The 23150-nt window shown below is 38.8% G+C and overlaps 1 protein-coding gene across 4 annotated transcripts in view; it reads right to left on the bottom strand.

The window, feature by feature from the left end:
• The window catches only part of apaf1 (apoptotic peptidase activating factor 1), a 55691-nt gene extending 33097 nt beyond the window's left edge, over positions 1 to 22594 (bottom strand). Inside the window, exons 1-22 of one of the 4 annotated variants that reach the window (XM_079654955.1) lie at positions 22437 to 22594; positions 21262 to 21435; positions 20080 to 20269; positions 19717 to 19914; positions 18674 to 18863; positions 17945 to 18057; positions 17683 to 17814; positions 15872 to 16110; positions 14702 to 14869; positions 14486 to 14617; positions 13864 to 13977; positions 13376 to 13560; positions 12599 to 12725; positions 11769 to 11894; positions 11528 to 11668; positions 10440 to 10565; positions 9778 to 9924; positions 8217 to 8345; positions 7377 to 7502; positions 5963 to 6082; positions 5128 to 5253; positions 2693 to 2809 (exon numbers count right to left, since the gene is read on the bottom strand). In XM_079654955.1, coding sequence (XP_079511081.1) covers positions 2693 to 2809; positions 5128 to 5253; positions 5963 to 6082; positions 7377 to 7502; positions 8217 to 8345; positions 9778 to 9924; positions 10440 to 10565; positions 11528 to 11668; positions 11769 to 11894; positions 12599 to 12725; positions 13376 to 13560; positions 13864 to 13977; positions 14486 to 14617; positions 14702 to 14869; positions 15872 to 16110; positions 17683 to 17814; positions 17945 to 18057; positions 18674 to 18863; positions 19717 to 19914; positions 20080 to 20269; positions 21262 to 21405 — 3090 coding nt within the window. In that variant the 5' untranslated portion in view covers positions 21406 to 21435; positions 22437 to 22594. Of the gene's footprint in view, positions 1 to 2692; positions 2810 to 5127; positions 5254 to 5962; positions 6083 to 7376; positions 7503 to 8216; positions 8346 to 9777; positions 9925 to 10439; positions 10566 to 11527; positions 11669 to 11768; positions 11895 to 12598; positions 12726 to 13375; positions 13561 to 13863; positions 13978 to 14485; positions 14618 to 14701; positions 14870 to 15871; positions 16111 to 17682; positions 17815 to 17944; positions 18058 to 18673; positions 18864 to 19716; positions 19915 to 20079; positions 20270 to 21261; positions 21445 to 22171; positions 22187 to 22436 lie in introns of those variants that run through there. The other 3 variants (XM_079654954.1, XM_079654956.1, XM_079654957.1) reach the window with 3 other exon arrangements.
• Positions 22595 to 23150: the final 556 nt, after the last annotated feature.

The raw sequence follows: 23150 nt of genomic DNA, 5'->3' as shown, positions 1-23150 counted from the left end.
CTGTTCCGAGTTTGTTCTAATCTGTCAAAATGACAGACTGCTTTCAGATTTTTCCGTCATTGTTAAATAAAATATTCGGTTAACGCGACCACTGGTGTCCCAGCAACATCAGTACCAAGCGAGAGAGTTGTTTCCAGAGCAGGGGATATTGTAAATGCCCAAACACCCCAGCTTATAAATACCTGGAAATGTGGACATTCTCATATTCCTAAAAACCTGTCTGATGATGCTGAGTGAGTGACTAGTGAGTTTGAGTTGAGTTACTTGAAAAACTAAAGTGAAACTTGATTTATTTTATTGCAGGGTCTGATTATTAAATGTCCTTGTTTATTTGTGAGATGCAGTGGCATAAAGAAAATGCTTACTTTGTTGGGTAGTACCAGTAGGTACAAAAACACTGGTTTTCTTGTTCCAGTCTGTTACTGTCACTTTGTTTTTGACACTTTAAAATACTGCTATCCTACAAAAAGGCTGTAAAAATCAGATTTATTATGTAATAAAGAAATATTTTCCGAATAAAAAAATGTTTTATTGAAAAAAAAAAATTTATGATTTTTTTTTTCTTCCCTTTATTATTCAATATCGCGATAAATACCGTACCGTGGACTTGTTATCGCGATATTATCGTACCGTGAGTTTTTGGTATCGTTACATCCCTAGTTATTATTGTTCTTATTATCTTTATGTGTATTCTCATGTGTACTCTGTGTTTGCCTCTTATATTGTTGCTGCTATAACACCTGAATTTAACTTTGGGATTAATATCTTATCTTATTTTATCTTGATAACATGCTAACATCTGCTAATTAACAAGCTATGGTTGATCACTAAGTCATTTGTTTGGCAAATACTTTGGTCTGAAAAAAAAATTCTAAAATGAAATTTTTACCAAATAATGGCGTGAGATCTGTGTACCCAATTAATTTGCCATCAGCTGATTCATTTTTAGGGATACTTTACCAAAGAGAAAATATGTGAATTTCATGAAGGCATAAAAGTAAGGAGATAAAGAAAATATGTGGGTTTCATCTTTTTGGGAGCATCAACATTTATACAAAATATCATAGCAAAATAAATCTTTATAGATAGTATATATTGCATAGATATTTGTAGTGTTGTGTTGACCCCTGTGTGGCTACATAGCACTTTATAGTATAGGTATGCTTGTGTGTAAAGATACCTCTTGGCCCAACACATTTAAATACCATACACTGAAATATTATTTACTGTACCAAGAAGTCACACAAAGTTCACAGTCTCTAGAATATCTATGTTTGCCAAAAGAGACTCAGGGAGGAAAGAAATCCTGAAACGTTACCAAATATATCGACAAACATTTTGCAGTATTGAGAGCTGAAGTGCTGCTGCTGGCCTGATGGCGATAAGCACATCAAAAACAAAGTAGAGTTTAGGGGAAGGTTTGAGCTCTCAGCATGATCCTAAGTCCTGTCAAAACAGCTTTGATGATCAAAAGAAGAAAAATCTTGGGATAGCTGCAAGAAAAAAGTTGGTTTTCTACCCAACTCACTAACAGCAAAACATAACCGTTGGAGAAGCTGAATCGCAATATTTACCACTGGAATGAACCTATCAATGACTAGCACAAAGAAGGCTAATTAAGGTATAATGAGGTGAAACATGGGTATAGATTATACAATATTTTTCAGCACTTCCATTTTTCTAATTAACCTAAATATAAATCCATCATTTGATAAAAAAAAAAAATTAAGAACGCACAACATTGTGTTCAGCACGGCACCTGTAGTTTTGAAAGTACAACAGAGAAGTAATGCTTGGGATTTTGCCAGCCACTAAAATATTAACATCTCAGAGGAGAAGGATGTAATGTCTGAGCGGAACAAGCCTGGGGGCACGGCGGCCATGTTTGTCAAGCTCCATGTACTGAGAGACGTTTCAAAGCCGGAGAGATTCACACATACTGCTCCAGATGTCCTGTGATGGTGCAGGATAATGTAAAGATATAAAGAACGAAAGATGGGGATTAGTTGTTTTCGATTACTACTACCAAATGTGTTAAAGGTCCCCTATTATACTGTTTTTCATCAATATATTATAGGTCTCAGATATATACAAAACATGTCTCTGAAACACCAAACAGATCATGCATTGCAGCATCCCGTAATCCCCTCTGTTTCAGCCCTGTTTCAAAAGTGCTGATTCTCTGTCTGTTACTTTATATGAAAATAAGGAGACACTCCCCACGCCCTCTGAGAGATATTTGGTTAAAAAGAACACAATGGTGCTCTAGGAGGAGATTCAGGTGATAAGGTGGGGGGGGGGGGTTACCTTGGTTGGTGATTGGTTAATGATTACACAAGCAAAAATTGTTATGACATCATAAAGTTGCCAAAATCTGATCAGCTCATTTTCAGACAGGTTTTTATATAAATGGATCAGAACAAAAAGAGAGAATCTTTTCTCCTGAAATTTTCAGAATCCCTTTACACAGAGGGGGGACACGTTTATGTATAGAAGATGTGAAAAAGTGGATTTTGCACAATAGGTGACCTTTAAAAAGTGGCAGAACTTGTGAAAAATGGATAAAAGAGGTCAGTGTTGAGGCTTGATCTGTAGGATTGGACAATATCAGTTATTAGGAACATTTTTGAAAAGGAATACACACTATACATGTTATTTTACATATACAGATATGACTCTTTCCCTACCATACCTGCACGCTGCCTGAGCTCAGCCCTACAGCCAGCATCACTCCTCTGAAGGAGGTCAGAAGTCGGAGGATCCTGCAGCAAACTGTCTTCAGTACCTCACTAGCTGTCAGTCTAGCTCCCTGGCACAGAACACACACACACAGGCGCACACACACACTCACAGTTGCACCTTTTCCATGGCAAAGAAACTCACTGTCCTGTAACTTTCTGTCCTTGCCTGCACACCTTAGAAGTCAGAAATTCTTCCCATTAGCAGAGCAAAGATGGTAAGTCTCACTGACATTGAAGATGATAAATTATTTCTCCTCCAGTTAACTGGTTGTAAATAACTCCAGATAAGGGGAAAGGGGATGAGTGCCTTCTCCTGCAGTGGTCACAGGCAGCAGAGAGCCTCCAGCTGACACCAGGCTCTCTCTGGTGGCTGTTTACAGGACTACAACAGTGTGGATTCCATGGAGATTAATAACACTTTAATGTATATAAATCTGTTAAAGGTAACTTATAAAGTATGAAACACAAACTATAATGTTCAATGGGCTTAAATTGAATATTCAAACCAGAAAGAAAAATCATTTGGAAGAATTTAAAAAGGACTTAATCCATAACAGTGGAAACAAATAATGTTAGATTCATTAAAACTAATGATCTTTTGATGCTTTCCCTACAATTAATGAAGTTTCTAGTTTTTTATATTCCTCACGTAAAAAAAGAAGCCTCTCAAATTCAAATATTGTCAGCAACTGTAAAGGGACTTTACCTTATTAAAAATTAAAAAATTAAAACTGGCAAAGTTTTGACTACCGGTAATATCATCAGATAAAATCTGACCGCTTTCAGTATTTGACCGTTTTTGGTAACCTGTACACATTTTGGTAATTTTTTTGACTTTCTTAACAACACTACATGTTTCAAAATTGCAACGAAGTACAGTAGTAGGTTTAAATCATAGGATGAACAGCTTCAATTTATGTTAAAATGAAATGCTTATCACAGAAAATTCTGATAGGATCTTGAAATACATGTTGTCATCAACTAAAAGCATGTCATTCTCCTTTAGTGCTATTTTCCAGCCTCTCCTACTTTAAAGACCTCAGATTAGTAATCATCTGTTCTTCTTTAAGTCCTTATCTCCACTAATCCTTTCCTCTTATATCTCTAGGGTCAGGAGTAATTAAAAATCATTAACACCTATGTTCAATAAGCCTGCAAAACCTTTTAATGAATTAGTGTTGCTCTGTAGTAGGACACTGGCCTGGTCATATCTCAGGGGACCGTGTGTATTATTAATATGGGACAGGAACTTTCACTGATGACATTCACTGGTGCAATATGTCCATAAAAAGCAACACACTAAAGAACTCACACCTGCCACAACGCAGACTATGAACTCATTCTCAGCCTGCAAACACATCAATGTATCACCAAAAGGAGGGGAGCCGAGGGACAGGCGGAACAAAAGGAGGAGGAGACATAAACAAAACAAAAGAGGGAATAAAAAAAGTGATGTGACAGAGATGGTAAAGTGTGTGGGAGCAGGAGTGGAGAGAATACAAATCGCAGGTGAAAGGAAAGGCAGAGAAGAGAGAGGAGGAGGGAGAGGGAGATGAAAGAGGGGGGGTGAGCTGACCTGACGTACAGCTGACAGGACGGATAAGAAGGGTGACAGTGCTAATGTCAGATCTCATGACTCAACATGGTCTGAAAAACACCTCCGGCAGCCACAAGGAATCGAGACACACACACACACACATGAGGACTCTTGCACAAACTAACATACATTTAAGTGAAATTGTGATTAATTCATTTTAACTAACAGCATGCAAAATGTTTCATGAAAATAAAGCAGATTAATCGCAGCCCTACACACAATAGTGAACATTTAATTTTTCCAGTTCAAGGTTAAGTTTTACAATTATTTTTTTTTCCTGATCAACACTCTATAATCCAAACATAATAATAATATATATATATTATGTAATATATGAATAAGAATTCATTCATCTTTCACACCCCCTGTTCAATGTTTGACACATTCCTGCAGAAACTGTACAACTCTTTTAACCTAAAAACAGATACATATTTTTGATGTATTTATCTTTTCTACTGCAAATGGTCCTATTTTATAATTATGTCTCTTGACTTTTGCACAGTTTTTTTGTTATGCTCCTTATCACCAAGACAAATTCCTTATATGGGCAAACCATTTCTGATTCGGATCAAAGAAGAGCACAACATCCATATATTTGATCATGTAGAATTAAAACCACTTATTGATTATGGTTCATTTTTGCTTGATAAAGATTGTTGTTGTTAATTTTACTGTGTGTGTGAATCGACTTGTCATTTCAGCATCAGAAATGAAATGTCTATAATTAAAGTCACTTTTTACCACTGTGTAACTCATTCAGGATGTACTGTAGGTGTAAGTGTGTTTTACCTGTACAGTGCCATCCTGCTGACCCAGAGCCACAGCAGAGGGCTGTCTGCACATGCAGGTGCAGCGGATCCTCGACGACATCTCCTCCGACTGGAACAGAACCGACCCTGTGCGGCCATCACGCACCTTACACACACACACACACACACACACACACACACACACACACACACACACACACACACACACACACACACACACACACACACACACACACACACACACACACACACACACACACACACACACACACACACACACACACACACACACACACACACACACACACACACACACACACACACACACACACACACACACACACACACACACACACACACACACACACACACACACACACACACACACACACACACACACACACACACACACATTCTATGACAACAGGAGCACACATTGTCCCCAGGCCAGGGTCAGAGCCAAATTCATCCACACCTGTGGTCTGCCCCAACCCTGGGTTATTTAAATCACTTTAATTCTGCTTTTACAGAGATAATATAACTATGCTTTGTCATCGCACTTCAGTACTTTTTGCTGCATTATCTGTATTATCTATTTTTTTAAACTATTCCTTTATAATTTATGAAAAAACATTTAGTTTTTAATTATGATGTGTTAGTGCCAATGTAAAGCACTTTGATTTGCCTTTGTGTCTGAAGTGTGGTATATAAATAAACTAACCTAACCTAATCCTGATGAAAGCACATCGTAGTACCGTAAATCTTGTCTTCACTTAAAACCAAAGAAAACAAAATGTCGGCTCCAACCATTATTCATTGCTTCAGTGTCTCTTTGTATTTTCCCTCCGGCTCACCTGCAGTCTGTTGCAGTTGTCTGCAGCTGACACGATGATTTCTTCATCGTTGAAGAGAACGTCAGAGTCTCTTTTCAGGCAGACAGCTGAAGAGGTGTGCACCTTCTTCGTCTCCCATAACTACAATAAACACAAGACAGGAAACAGGCTTAATATTAACTTACACTGGAAGAGATAACGCCAGCATTCACTGTTGGTGTGGTTGTTTTCCTGAATCACTACTTTGTAAGCTGTTTTTATGCAGAGGAAAACATCTTGGGGGCGAACATCTTGGCACGAAAATGTGTTTTCATAGACAGGGACGTTGCCTATTGATATTTGGTCTTTTTCTGTGGAGACAAACTGGGAATAACCTGTCTGTGGCAATACATAAATCATCAGTATACGGCCCGTAAAACTGAATTTCCTCATTGGGTTTGACAGGATTAGATGGGGGCTATTATCCCAATTTTTTTATTATATTGGTTCTCCTCACCTGTCTATGATTGCTGGCTTTTCACCTCTTAGTAGTCTAGCTATTTGGAACAACTTTTAAAAACTGACCCTGAGAAGAACTTTAGTTCTGCAATCCAGTCTAAAGTTGCTTTGCAGTTACTGATACTTCCTGGTCTTGATTTATTCTTACTTTTTTAACAATTATTACTTGTCTTTTAATCAATTATTTATACGTTTTTTTAGAAGACTCATTTATAACACTGATTCGGAACGTACAGCTTACGGTAGAATACTTTCACCAAAATAAAATCTTAAGATTTGGGTAAAATAGAGAGTCTTAAGTTGTATATTCTGACATCTTAAGTTTGTCATTTAAATTGATAAAGCATGTATTGACAGCTTTCATTTACATCAAAATACTTTTTATCTCATTTTGTTCAACCGCCTTCAAACAACAATATGTGTTACAGCCAGTCATAACGGTTAATCTGCAAATAAAGATTTAATATAAGACTTAATTGTACAGCTTGTTTATGGCCAATACTGCATGTTCAAGGGAGCAACGAGTCAGCATAAATCAGCTAACAGTTTACATAACCTCAATAACAGAGACAAAAGCCTGAAGCCAGTCAAGAGAACAGCTGCATAGAACTCCAGTTTCTTTTATAACACATCCTTTTATATTCGTTATTTATATTCTGACCTAAAACAGTTCCTAATACAATGCTTTCGTTCATAGAAAATAAAGTTAGATTTTTGAACACATAACTCCTGAGCTGAAACCTAACAGCAGGCGGAGGGGGATTACTGAACATTTCATGTTCTGTGTTGGCATTGTTTTAATTTCACAAGCAGTAATTAGAAGAATACTGACAGTATCAGAGCAAGCAGACACTCTGATGCAGACACACACTCTGATACAGACACACACACTGATGCAGACACACACAAAGCAACACACACGCTGAGTCAGCCTCACCCTGACAGTCTGGTCGTCAGAGCAGGAGAGCAGCTGGGAGCCGTCAGGAGAAAACTCCACGCGCTGCACCCAGCTCAGGTGACCGCTGCAGTCTGCTACCTTATTATTGCTCTCCAGATCCCACAGCTGGAAGACACACTTAGGAAATAAGGTACAGCTATTCACTGGTAAAATATTAGCTTTAGACACATCAGTGCAGTAACAATGCAGAAACAGATGCAGACACATTTGACATAGAGGAAATAATGCTTTAAAGACAATTCATATATGTATTTTTCAACATAATAAAAGTACAAATCTGCCGTGGCACACCATGGTGCTTTAAAAGATCGCCAGGTGTGCCGTGAGAATTGTCTAATTTCACTCAGTCGGTCCAAAAAAATATGATTTAGTTGCTGCAAATACAATCCAACAGTGCCATGGTCCCAAGCAAGGGTACACTTCATCTCCAATTGAAACAACTGTCACTTCAAAACAAAAACAGAGACTATTTTGTTCGCCTGCGTTAAACTGAGAAACGGTTAACGATGAGAAAAACCACCAAGAGAGCTGAACTCGTAGCCAGATTGAGAGACTTGTCATTTAATCACCATTTTATATATGTGCTGTATTAGGCTCAAATGTGTCATTTAGTAACTTTTTTGGTTGTTGTTGTGCTGCGGGATTTTTTTTATGTATAAAATGTAACGTGGCTCAACAAATGTTGAAAAACACTGCTCTAAAACAGGATCTATTCATGTTTTTGACATATTAGATCATAAATAAGACTATAATATACAGTTTATTTGTTTGTTTGTTTGTTTGTTTGTGTGTAATCTGCAGTGTGTGTGTGTGTTATACCTCCACAGCGTAGTTGGAGAAGGCGATAGCCAGCAGGTTACTGGTAGGACAGGCGTGACAGAACTGCACCGTGCTTAGACGATTAGTTTTGATCTCCAACAACATGTCTGATGTCTCCACGTCAAACACCTGAAACTCAGCCACAAAAAAACATCAGATTCTACTTGGCAGGGGCTACCTTCACAACTTAAGGCGTATTAAAAAAAGCAACAATTTTATTCTTTTGGATAATACATTTCCATACATATCTGCCATTGTTGGAAAGACTTTTCCTAATAACCTCAAACATGTTTGCATTTTTTTTTTTGACAATATATCTATCTATGGATGTGATATTATGTTGGATTTTCTGTCGCTTTGAGTACCACAACTCGAGTACCAATATAATCTCAGTATAATTGAAAGGAATCAGAAATCTAAAGGGCCAATATTTCCAACACTCACATAAACTCTAACCTTAATCTGTATTGATAAATAACACTACAGATAAGAGGTCAAATGCGTATTTTTGATTTTGCAGTGATCTTCCATATAAAGTCTTGTGTTCCTCTCCTGAAAGTCAGAGGGTCAAACTCAGACATCTCTGCTGGGATGTTTCCCAGAATACTAACAAATGTAGACGTAGAGGACACAGACAGTCTGATTGCAGGACAAGACTGACTGATTTTGGAAAGCTCGGCAGGGGGGTGGGGGCTGCAGGGGAGGGGCTTCTCGCATTTAAAACCAGGACACACACACCTTAGACTCTCTGGAAGACAAAGTGACAAACAGCCTCTCTTCCCTGTCTCCCTCAATAAAAAGACACACCGAGATAAAGGGCAGGGAGGACAAAGAGAACACCTTCCATGTTGCATTTTCATCTTTAAAGCTGAGACCAAACTGATGAGGCTGTCCTCTACGTCTACATTTGTTAGAGAGGATAGTGGATGTTTATAAATCTGTTTAAAGCTCACACATTTATATATCATTACACTGGACAGAATTCATCTTCACATTTGAATTGCACTGTGTCACTTTCACCATTTCCTGGACTATTTTAATTCTATTCCTGTTTCTTCTTGCACTATTTTTATTGTGTCATGTCTGAGGTATATTATTGTTGGAGGAGCCTTAAGATTTCCATTGCAAAAACTACGCTGTAGCTGTTGTGCATGTGGCAATAAAGTTTTTGAATCTTGAATGTACGACAAGATGGATCATCGTCCAAATCATTTACAACATCACTGTTCAAAACCGTTCTTCATCCATCTGTATAAAGTATCTTCACACTTTGACATTCATATTTAATTTAAGATGCCATTCTTTGCAGACTTAATATAAATAATATGTTACTTTAAAATGTTGTTAGCCATAATTTCGCCTATTATAGTGTTTATTTGACAGATAGTCTACAGATTTATATCTTACACGGTCAATATATTGTATATATATTTTACTTTTTAATAATGTATTTAATATGTACTTATCTTATCTTTCAAATACCCCATACACATCAAACAGCAGCATCTAGTCCACTCATTCAAATATAACGATATTAATGCAAATGTTCACAATAGCTCACCAGAGCAGCGTTCCTGGCTGCACATATGATGCGTTTGCCGTCAGCCGTCCAGGTGCTGCACTTGACGAACACCTCTTCATCGCTCTCTTCAAACATGTCGCTCACTTTGATCGTCTTCCACTCGTTGGCAGAAGAGGCCTTAAACAGCTGCATGCACGCAGGAACACACACACATTCAGTTACGTTGCATAGAACACGCATGGATCAAATACAGTTTGATGTGCATTTTTTTTTTTATTTCGATGAGTATTGGGAGTGTACTAAGTATGTTGTCTTATTCTCTACAAGAAAGTATATGAACGGGTGTATGTGAGCGAGTATGTATGTAAATATGTGAAATCATCCCTCTATTGTGTTCGACCTAATATGAAAAATGAACTGTAGAAGCCATTGCTTTGTCATCAGCTTTAATCTAACTTTAAATATATTACTGCTTAGATTGCATTTTTTCTTTTCTTTAGTTTATTAATGAATCTTTTTGTATTTCAGTTGAAATTGTGTATTTCTTTTATAGTTTTTCTGTTGTGATTTGCCTATAATGTATGTAAATATATGAGTTTATTTTCTGAACAAAAGGCATCTGTTTAATGAAATAAGCCGGTAAATAAAAAGTCGAAAAGAAAAGAAAAGACAGCGACAGTGTGAGGCTTTGTGGCAGTCACCTTAACGGTACCGTCGTTGGAGGAAGTGGACACGTAGGCGTCATCGGGGGAGAAACAGCAGTGGTTGACCGGCTCAAAGTGACCAAACATGGTGTTCTGGGAGGAGGGCTTGTTGAGGTTCCACAGCTGCAAGCAGAGAGAAATACAGTAAGAAGTAGATAAAGAAGTACAAGAGATACAGGAAGAGAGAAACAAGAAAGAGGAAGATGCACAACAGTTGGTGGTTGTAATAAAATGAGTAAAGTAACTTCCCTAAAGTCGTTACTTTTACAATGGCAAAAAGAGTGAAACCAAGGACAGACACAATGCAAGTGGCATAAACACATTTTGTTGTGATTTCCTAATTTACAAAATGTATTTCTGTAACATTTATTTTGTCATAAATGTCATTTTGTTTTGACATGTTGATAAATTGACGATAAAGGTTGCTTGTGTTTTGCAAACTATGCAGAAGAGGGAGGAAAAGACATTACATTTTTCTAAGTCTGATCCAAATGTTCTTCTCCCCCACTTGGAAAAAGGATAACAAGTAGTCTTTTTTTCTCTCTCTCCTCTCAGGGTTACTGTATATTTGACTTGTTTTACTTGTTTAAAGGAGACCTATCATGCTATATTTGAATAATATATTGTAGGGCCATTGTCTTTATACGTTTTTTTTTTAAAATACCAAACAGATCATGCATTTTAGCCATGCCTCATTTTGCTCTATTTTGCTCTCCTCCACCCTGTCTTTGCATGCGCTGCAGCTGACCACGCCCACCTGCAAAGGGGGGGGCCGAGTTACGAGCGTCATGTTACCATGCTGTTACCATGCCACGGCAACCTCTCATTCCCCTGATTGGTCGAGAGTTGGCCATATAGGCGGAGCTCCTCGTCACTGACGTCACACTATTTTCAAATCTGTATCAGTCTGTATCAGATCTGTTGTAGCCCCGTTTTTACAGATTTGGGTATGGAGGAAAAGAGAGACGGTTGTGTTTTCGGACACTTGGTGAGTTCCCTGACACACCGGGGACACATATTCATGTATAAAAGACGTACAAAAGTGCATTTTGCATGATAGGTCCCCTTTAAGTAAACTTGCACACCTTGACGTTCAGGAACTTGTCGTTGGAGCAGGTGGCCAGCAGGAGGCGCTTTGTGGTGTTGGTGAACTGACAGTGGTTGACCTGCTCTGAATGCTCCTCCTCAAAGACCCTCAGCAGCATGGCTCGCTCCACGTTCCACACCTACACAGAGACACACATTTTCAAAAATCATATGATAACATCTGATAATCCTAGATTTTGTGTGTTTGCTGTCTGTGGCTGTAATCAGGTTTCTGCTTACCTTGACTTTCCTGTCGCTGGAGCAGGTTGCTAGGAGACGGTCGTCAGGGGAGAAGGCACAGCAGAGCACCTCGTCGTCATGGGCCTGGATCTCTGTGAGCTTCTCACCTGAGGTGCTCCTAAACACCTGAGCATACAGAAAGGTAGGATGACAGCAGTTACACAGCAATATGTTGAGTACATTTAGATAGAAATATCGTATCACACATCAGGAACACGCACTGTTTTCCTGTGGAAACTTTACAACAAAAGATCAAGAAGTCTTCTTCGTAAGTGGAATTATAAACCTCATGATTTTAGAGGGAATAAACCTATTGCCTCAAAGTAATTCTTTGTTTACTTCAGTAACATATTGACATCACTAAGTATGCAACACTTGCTCTTCTATTGGCTAGCGCTCCAACACATTGTACGTGATAGGTGGTGGTACATCTCTAAGTGGTTGACCAATCTCAACAGAGCTGGCCAGATAACCAATCAGAGCAGACTGGACTCTGAATAAAGATCTTTTTTTACATTAAAGCATGGAGACATGTCCGTGTAGAGACACTAAATACTAACATTCACCTGTAATTGAGAATAATTCATAAATAATACTAGAGATAACATATGATACAGTGTATTTACCACACATTTACATTTACATATGCTTACACAAGATACACTTAGACATTGTGTATTTCAAGTGGATGCATTTTATTATTTATTTTATAACATCATCTAGCAATAAAAGTGGATCGTCCTTCATATTTTCCAGTATTATGTCTCCATGGAAACGGTTTGCTCCGTACACAGACACACTCAAAAGAAACAAACAATGTGCTGTGATACCTTAAGTGTCTTGCTGGCTCCACAGGAGGCGATCCTGGTTCCATCGTGGGAGAAGCAGGCGGAGTAGATGGAGCCCTGCTGGGGGTGGAGCACCAGCCGGGACAGATTCTCCACACTGTTCTTATTCCTGCACAAAAAAAACAAAAAACAACACAAATATTAGTTCAACCCTGGAAAACAGCCTTTCATCACCATTTTTGTATTGTATTTTGTACAATAGGGTTCATTTTGTGCAGAAAAGGAGTGATTTTTTACTAAATCACGTTTTACTTTCAAAACTAGTGTTGGTAAATTCATTTTTAGAATTGTTTTTATCTATGGTTGCAATATTACATGTATAATGTAGCTGAATATAACATTATTTTGCATTGGACGAATCCGGCTTAATGCCCAATTAAATGTATTCATTTCACTTAATAATTGAATGAGATAATAGTTGGCCATTGCATCAATACATTTTAGTTTCATTGAATTGTCATGAATGTTTCACAAAGTAACTGTGCAGGTTTCAAGGAAAATGTAAATTTTTGCCAATTTTCCTTACGGTTAGCAATGAAATATTCGCTATAAATCATGACAAAAAACAAGTGAGTGAAAATGTATAAAAGCTGCATTTAAGTAGCTTTTATCTCACTTTAGCTGCACATATTATGTATAACAGTTTGCTGCATTTTAAATATATCTGACCGGAGTTGCATATGAAGGTCAATGCAGCCCTTAATTTAACTTCATTATTACAACACACACATCAAGACAGTAATATATGAGCTTGCGTACAGCCAGTCAAAGTAGAGCCTCCCTGTGCGGGCCCCCCCCTGCGCCTGCAGCAGAGCCTGGCGGTACACCTCGGAGCTGTGGGGCTGCGACAGAGCCAGCTGCACCACGTCAGGGAACGGACGCTGCTCCAGGTGGTGGCCGTTCAGAGAGAGGAACTCCTGGAAGTGACTGCGCACGTCACTGTTCTGGAGGGACAGACAATATGAACACAATTAAGCCTACACAGACAAACATTAGACTAATGATTCTAAGTTATGACGTTTTCTGGTGGTTCATACATATTGTATTTATACTATACCTGATTAAACTACTGGACCTCTAAACCCGCAATTTCCCCAAACAGGAACTCATATTTTGGCATGATTCATATTTCACCAAATAAAAATGATGTCATACTCACTTCCTGTCTTGTTTTGGGACAGTGAACCAACTAACACACCATGTAACTTGTAACTTTCACACATTGTAAAGTTTTATTTTCTGCTAACCTCTTTGTCCAGAACGGGTCCATACTCCACATAGTCGTTGATGAGGTGAGCTGGACCCATGATCCGGGCCTTGATGCTGACCCAGTCCAGAGAAAACATGAGCGAGTACAGCTCCTACACATGGAGAGAGGGCGAGCAACACAGGAGGAGACAGAGAGAGACACGGTGAGCAGGAAAAGTCACATTTTTCGAAAAGTCTGACTGGGTCGTTTCCAAATTTCTAACAAAGAACTTTAATTGACAGCATAAATCCCATTTTTGGCAACTATTCTTTATTTGATCATTATTATTATTACATATTATTCTATACTGCATTTATGGCCTGTTATAGAGAAGCAAATATGTATTATCTAAAGTCCACAAGGTCACTACCTAAGCATTTATCTATTTTTTAGATAATATGTAATTAATCATATTTGTTGTGTGTGTGACCTAAAACTACATGTGTGTAAAATTGACTGGTATACAATTGTGTGTGTGTGTGTGTGTGTGTGTGTGTGTGTGTGTGTGTGTGTGTGTGTGTGTGTGTGTGTGTGTGTGTGTGTGTGTGTGTGTGTGTGTGTGTGTGTGTGTGTGTGTGTGTGTGTGTGTGTGTGTGTGTGTGTGTGTGTGTGTGTGTTACCTTGAAGAGGTTGGCTTTGGCCATGTGGTGTGTGAGGAATCTGATCCAGTACAGACACTCCTCATCTCCTGAGGTGGGGGGCCCGTCTCTGTAGTGCTGCTGGTACTGATGCACCACCTTATTGTGGAGGCTCTGAAAAACACAAAGTAATACACATCAGCCAACTTAAAAAGATTTGAAATCCAACAGTTTGTGTTAGGTTGCATCTGAGCTCACCTCCAGCTGGGTTCGGTTCTGCTCCACCAGGAAGTCCAGCTGCAGGTCATGGAGGTAGTACAGGTAGGGCTTGTTGTGATTGTCCACAAAAAGCAGAGACTTGTTGACAAACTCCTCCAGGATGTCCTCCACCTCCTCCGGCTCCAGGTCCCACAGAACAGACAGCACCTGGGAGAAGGAATAACTAAGTAACTAAGTACATTTACTCAAGTTATTAGTTGACGTATTTGTCCTTTACTTGAGTATTTCCATTGAATGCTACTTTATACTTCTACTCTGCTACATTTCAGAGGCCAATATTGATCTTTGAATTCCGCTACCTTTGTTTTAACACTCACAGTTACTTATGCTCATATGGAATAATGCAGTAGTGTAGTACTACACAATATTTCAAGTATTTAAATTGGGTCCACATTGACAAACTACAATACTAAAATGATCTTACATGTATAAAAACGGGATTTAAAAAAAAAGGTAATAATATAATAGTGTGAAAAGATCCATCCTGCTTAACGAGTACTTGAAGTACATTCAGCTGATCATTCTTCTGTACTTTATATTATTCTGATACAGGTCATTGTCCAGAATGAGTACTTTTACTTTTATACATTAAGTATATTTTATTGCTTATTATTTATTGTGTTTTTATTTAAGTAACATTTTGAAATCCGGACATTTACTTAGTTTTCTTAAGACCATAGTATTTGTAATTTTACTTAAAGGTGACTGATCCAGATTTGAACACTTCTCTGACGTCACAGAAGTGGCGCTACGGCTATTGGGCCAACTCCACCAATCAGGAGGAGACAGCCACGGACATTGCAGTTCTAAAGCGCTGGAGAAGCTGTAGTACATATGCCAGGCCTGTAGATGGTGCTGTTCTCACAGAATCAGCCCATGCAAAGACAGTGTTAAATTGAGCGAAATGAGGAATGGCTAAAATGCATGATCTGTTTGGTATTTTGAAAAATAAAAAGTATAAATATGCCTTATATAGGTATGGTCCTACACTATATTATTCAAATATAGCATGATAGGTCTACTTTAAGTAATGGATCTGTCAATGTTTCATGTACATCTTCGAATAATGTAAGCCAGATTTGCAATGACGCAAACAGAAAGGTTTTGTAAATGAACAAAATGAAGAGGGTAATGTGAGAGCAGCCGAACCTTTGCAGGGACCTTGATGTCGTTCTCCAGCACGGTGAGGTCCTTGTAGAACTCCCGGTGCTCGTCAGGCAGGACCTCGATGCTGGCAGACATGGCTTGGTCGAGGGCGTCGTAGTCGTAAGACGAGGACTTCCTGATGCGCTTGAACTGCTTCTGCTGCAACTGGCGGAGGTAGTAATGCCAGCGGTTGGGTTTGTCTTTGAGAAGAGCTCCGATCAGGGAGACCACCAAGGGGGAACCTGCAAGAGGAACCCATATATTCTGATGATGTGAAATAGAAGCTGAAATCGCCAATTTGAATAAATACAGAATAAAATCAGGTCTTTTGTAGTCCTTTGAGATTGATTCAAATATGTTAGATCTCTCTATATGCAATTGCATATGTAAAACAATTATGGATTACATAGAGTGTCCGTCTATTGTTATTGTAAAAGAGGCCAAATATTGTCACCTAATCGAGACCTCTGTAGTCGAGACTATAAAAGACTACATCTCCCCACATCCTGTGCAAAAGACGCCGTTGAAACACAAAGATAGAAAGACGATCTAGATTGTTTATTACTTTATTTGAGTTTTTCCTTTTCTGTTTTAATTTGTTTGACTATTGTAAAGGTCTATTTTCTTTGTTCAAAATGTTATTTTGATTAAACGCGAGTCTTACAACATCAACACATCAACGGTAGAAAAAAAAACAATCACAACTTAAAAACAAATAAACAAAAGATAACGCGTTAGAACTGTCTGTTAAGGGCAGGGGGGTCAAACTCAATTTCATCGCGGGCCTCATCAGCATTATTGTTGCACTCAAAGGTCCGGTTGTAACTTTAAGACTATATAAATATACATATATAAATATATAATATAATGTATTATATTACATTTTTGCCTCTGCATTGGATTATTATCAGTTAGGGTAATAACTTCATAATTAACTACGTCTGAAAGCAGAAGTCTTGGGCAAATAATTGTACGTCTCTTCAGTGCGCATGTCACAAAGTGAGATGCATTGTGGGACATATAGTTTATGGGCAACATGTTTCTGTAAAGCAGCATGTAACCGTATAATAAACGTATTATATTCTTTCAGAGCTCTTCAAATGAAGTTGCGGGACGGATTTGGCCCCCGGGCCTCGAGTTGTACACCCCTGGTTTAGGGCGTCTCGGGGCTCCAGGATACTCTACAACTTCTACAGGTGCACCATAGAGAGCATCCTGACCCGTTGCATCACGGCCTGGTACGGCAGCTGCACCGCCCTCAACCGTGAGACTCTACAGAGGGTGGTGAAAACTGCACAGAACATCACCAGGACGGAGCAGCCATCCATGGAGGACCTCTACTCCCAGCGGCTCAGGAAGAAACCCCTCAGGATTATAAAAGACCCCATCAGCCCAGCCTCAAACTGTTCTGTCTGCTGCCGTCTGGCAGGCGATACCGCAGCATCCGGAATAAAACCACCAGACCCAGGGACAGTTTCATCCCACAGGCAATAAGACTTTTAAACACCTGAACTTTGAAACAACATCCATAACATTCATCTGGCTGCTACTTAGAAATTATTTATCTAATACATCATATTCCAATCACTTGCATATAGACTCTTATTGCACTATTCCACTTTTTTTTACTATTTTGCTTTTTGTATTACTTGCATTATTGTTTACTGTTTTTCTGTTTTATTGTGTTGCACTGTTGGAGGAGCCTTTGACCTAAGATTTTCATCGTCATAACTACACTATGTTCGTATGAACAATAAAAGCCTTGAACCTTGAACCTGATGGAAACAAAGGAAGCAATGTTTATGTTTACAGACCTTTGCATTCTCTGACAATGCTGCGCGCGTCCTCAGGAAGCGCACAGACTTCAGTTTTAGTGTACAGAGCGAGGATCTCCATTCCCTTGTTTTCATCCAGACCGCTCTCCACTTCCACCTGGTACTTGACTCCTACAAAATAAAAGCACAGCACATACATTTTGTAGGCACAGAAGTCTTTGCCAGTGTAAATTAAAATGAATAACAGGAGGTTTAAATCATTGAAGTGTGCATGTGTAAAGCAGAAAAAGAGGACACGTACCACTAACAGAGTCAGCAAGGGCTCTGTTTCTGGTGGTCAGAAGAACCCGACTGTGGATATCAAAGGCCTTCAGCACTGTAGTGTCCCAGACGTCATCTAGAATGAGCAGGGATCTGAAGACCAATCAGAAACAGACAGGCGATGAGAGACAAGAAAACCAGAACATTTTAGATTAAAGAAAGCTGATTGGATAAGAAAAAAAGAAAAAATTATTTAATCCGATAACTTTATTCATTAAAGATGTAAGGCAATCTTTTGGTGGGGCAACAATAAGAAGTTTAACTTGAAAAACTTTAATTGAAGCTTTGAATGTTGAAATAAATGTAGAACATGGGGTTACTTGTCTTCATCAAATAACGGGTTGGTATCAATTTGTTGTTGCCGTTTAATGTTCTACATATTAGTTAGACAATTCAACTTCTGTAATAAATCTGTAAATAACGGTTCAATATATACTATCACCAGGCTGCTACTGTGTCACACTATTTTATACATGCTACCCTTATTTTTTAAAATACTGATACTGGTACTGGATGTGTGTTTTGTCAATTGTAATTTCAATTGTTATCTTTAATATCTTGTGCATGCTTCTTAATTAATATTAGGCTATTTTTTGGCCCTTTACTTTTGCCGTAACAATGTACATTTCCCCTGAATAAAGGTATTCTGATTCTGATATTACTCCTTTTGCCTTGCCTTGCTGTCAAATGTAAATATTGATCTAAAAACCTTGGATATCTGCGCAGCATGAGGAAGCGCAGGCGCTCTTTGGCCTCATCCAGAGAGTTGGGGGTTCTGTGGAGGGACTGCGAGTCCATGCTCTGCTCCAGACGGAAACACAACGACTGGATCTTGGCCAGCAGGTCGGGTTTGTCCAGCTGGCCGATGGACAGCCAGTGGACCCCTCCCGGAAAGCACTCTGCAGATGGAGGAAGAGGAGAGGGGAGAAAGGGAACATCTCAGAGGCAAGAGGTGGAAGCTCCCGAGGACTGACAATCCGGAAAATATGTTTGTGACCATTATTGAGAGGGAACATATGTTACGGATTTCTACAATTATGAATGCTTCTTTTCCCGTAGTTGTTAAAACAAGGCTTGCCAAAAGTTGGTGTAGGAGCCAAAACGGTTAAAAGATAAGATAAGAGGTGCTTTATTGATCCCAATTTGGGAGATGTTTGCATTGCGGCAGCATTAAAGAAAATAAAGAGTAGAAATAAACAATACTAGAATTTAAAGATCTCAAAATGGAATTAAAGCAGCATTAAAAAGTAGAAAATATACAGCAGGCCGTGAAGATAACAAATCTATAAACTCAATAAACAATAAAACACTATTGAAGGGCTTTAGACACAATATAAAGCAGGATATTATTTACATTAAGAGTGTAGTGAATGGAATATTAAATAAAAATAAATGTTGAGAGTGTCCAGTTATCCAAAGAGAAACTATGGAGCATTTGGTAATTGTTGATTTTTTGTTTAATAATTTGTTTACACCACTAAATATCACTTCCGTCAATTTTCCCCTGGGTGTGGATTAAGGTGTTTAGTCCACCTGTTGGGGTGTGTGGAAACAGAAAGATTTGGTTCGGATACATTTTGCTGACTGAATGGTTCTACTTTGGTTATTGTTTCTTTATTTTATTTTTTCTATAGCACGGACTGCGTATTGTGAAAGAGTCAAAATGATGAGCCAAGGTTGGCCTCTTAAGCTACATCATTTATTGGAGGTTTTGTTGCGGCAGTTTGTGTAAGCCAGTGAAAAAGTATTCACCTTCGATGATTCCTTGGTGCCGGACAGCCTCAGCAGCCAGGACGGATTTTCCCGAGCCGGCCATGCCGAACACGGTGACCCAGCCGGGAGCCTTCTCCACCAGGAAGAGTTTCTCCCTGACCCGGTTCACAAGCTCCAGTCTGCTGACAAACACCACGGGCCTCTGTGGTACACCGCCTTGACTCAGCACGGCCTGGACTGATAGACAAACAGGGGAGGGATTAACCGACAAGATGTGAGGCTGTCAATCACCATACTTTCTATCTCATGATGTATTGAGCTACTGTAGTAGTGCAACATGCTCCATCAAAATAGCACCTACAGTACAACCAATATTCACTGCACACCACTTCCCTTTCTCACCAGTAGGGGTGCAGCCATCAGAGGAGCCTTTAAGTGCACTCTGTGATATTTGGGGTAAATCCCCATGAAGCAGATTGGCCAGGTCTTCGTATGCCTCAGTGATCAGGGCGTTGTAAAAAGAGATGTAGGCTCGGTTGTCCTTCCTCAGCAGCAGCTCCAGCAGCGCCGCGGCCTGATCCTTCCTGGTGGGCTGGAGAGAGAGAGAGAGAGAGAGAGAGAGATAACAGAGGTGAGATGTAAACTTTAAAATGTGCTTTTTACATGCTGATATTTTGAAGATTCTCATATGAGCTGGTAAAAACATCCATGATTTGAAAAATGACACTGAACAAGGTGTTAAATATGTGAATGTCAATATCTAAAACTCACTGTAAATTGGAATACCCCTGATGTGCAATAAATAACACTGCCTGTAAACATAAAGCGATGTGCAATATACCCTCCTGAAATTGAGGCTTTATTTTTCTTTCAATTTATTTTTCAATCTGTAAACAGTACCAGCGACTCTATATTCTGTATATATTTTTATTTTGTATTTGTATTAACTGCTTCTTAGTTTTTTTCACCATGGTAACCGTATCTGTTACTTGTTTGTTTTTTTACTTATTTTGTTTTTATTATTAATAACATGTGGCTACTTTTTTATATAAAATGTAAGTCTACTCTTTCTAAATAATCTGCACTAAACTCTTGCTGTTGTAATACCGGAAATGTCCCAGTTGCGTGACAAATAAAGGTTTTCTGATTTCATTCTGTAATAGCATAAAAGCATGAAATTCCCTTATAGTCAAAAGTCCTATACGCCATCGATACATTAGAAATAGACAATAAATACATGCAGTTTCATTGAGGACTACGACTGGAAAAGATCAGAGCTATTTAAAAATGACAAGACTGTCACAACCACAGCAAGAGAGAAGAAAGGTGAAGAGATTTTTGTCAACAACATCTTGAATTTCTGGACATAAAAAGGGAGATCAATTGGGAAAACATTAAAACAGAGTAAATCATTAGGAGAGTGATTCACTACATAAACAATGAAAATGTCTTAGTGGAGGAAAGCAGGGACAAATCTGAAACAAAAGTTGTTTCCTGCTATAATTTGGTGGCGAGTTAAAAGAATCAGCAACACGATTGATAAATAATGACTCCTCCCCCTCCCCACCTTGAGCAGAGGCTTACCTGGGTCTTGATCCTCTCCTCCTCGTCCACAGTGAGCACGCCGTCACTTATCAGGTGATCCATCAGGTAGGAGGGTTTGATGTCCTGCTCCAGTCTGTGGCGGAAGCGCAGCAGAGAGCTCCGAGCCCCTTCATCCAGAGCCATCTCGGCACGACACGGCAACCATGCAGGACCCTGTGTCAATGAAAATGCATTTGAAAGGGAAAAATATACAGTCAAAAGTATATGGATACTTAACATTAAAGCCATATGTTTTTAAATCTTATTCCAAATCCATTCTACAGCCTTTTCCCAAGATGTCGTGCAGCAGGGACTTTCTCCCATTCAGCCAGAAGAACAGTAATAACTTCCACTCATGATGGTTTGAACAGCAAACATATCTTAGCCTTTTTTGAGACAGGTTCTTACACTCTAAACCTTGGAATATCATTGCTTGAGTGACAGACAACTAATCTGAAAGAGTTTTGATATGAGTCATCTATTTTTTTAAACTGAAAGTAGATTTTCTTAAAAAATATATATATATTACAGCAATACTAGACTGAAACTAATTGAAAATGAAACCAAATGTTAATTGCAGACCCAAAAATACACGGAAGTATACTGACAACTGGATTTATGAAGTTTTACTTCTACGAATATACAAATACAAAAAGAGGAACCGCAAGAAATAACTATACAAGCTCTGATTGACACATGAATGCATCAATAATCATAATCAAAACATATATTCTTAAATGGGTCAATATGCGATTAGTACTTTTCCTCATGGCACAGTATATTTTAATGCCAATACTTGTTCTACTTTTAGAAGTACAACATCTGAGTACTTCTCCGACCTCTGCATTTCAGAGCGTTTAGTTTATTTCATTCTAAAGTAATACATTCAACGTTCAAATAGCACACCTACCAGGTTAATAATGTCTCCTCCACAACAACAAAGTGAGAGAGCCCAGCCACTTTTACACAGCTCTTCAGTGTCTGTCACTAAATGCGAAAGGGAATATACTGTCGAAACTGCACGTCATGGCTCTAACTGCCTATATTATCGCAACCCTTCTCCTTATCTCTCACCTGCGTTTCTCTGACACACAGTGTTCATTTCAGTACTTGCCTAGACAAGTTTATTCCCTGCTGCTGGAAAATGAAACAAAGAAAGTAACTACAATACTTACAAATATCTTATTTTCTTTCCAATGAGGGTCTGTGTTGAACTGAATATGGTGTACGTCACGTTTTGAAAAATTCAGTGAGTAAAAGGGCTATTAGTTCCTCTTGTTAACGTTTTACTACACGCCCTGCTAGGAAATAAGACAGCTTCCTGATTCACAACAAAAACAACTACCCCCGTGGGAAGCAGCCAATGGAATGGCGACATTATGCCATGTGACTGATGAGGTCATGCATTTCACTAAACTGTAACTGGGCAAACTGATGCTGCCTTAAAGGACCACTACTTTGCTCGGAAATAATGGTTTCCTTTCTTTTGTGTGTTGTCTCCGGTATTCCCCGCGATACTTTAGCCATTCATTGTATCTATACATAGTTTAACCATCTGTTGTTTACAGAACCTTTTTTCTGAAATTGTGAAACAGTCTAAATGGTGTTCGGCATGTTCATTTTACAACGCTTGGTAATCCAAAAAGTGTTTATTTAATTTACAACCCCATGAATTGCAAGATTTTTGAACGGCATGTAAAGGTAGCATTGCTGCCTAGTGACAGCAGGAGATGAGAGCATGTTGTTTATTCCACAGAAAAGGGATGAACTGATAATGCAACCTGAAAGATTTACTGTATAATGCTTAAAATAAATAGGCTTGTTTTCAGACCTGCAAAGCTCGACTAATTTATTATAAAAGATCTGGGAGCAAAATTCCACCACTGTAG

Source organism: Notothenia rossii (genome assembly GCF_949606895.1).
Source record: "Notothenia rossii genome assembly, chromosome: 10".
Classification (NCBI taxonomy): Eukaryota; Metazoa; Chordata; class Actinopteri; order Perciformes; family Nototheniidae; genus Notothenia; species Notothenia rossii.
The sequence above is the reverse complement of the archived record's forward strand: the minus strand, read 5'-3'. Positions and strand labels throughout refer to the sequence as shown.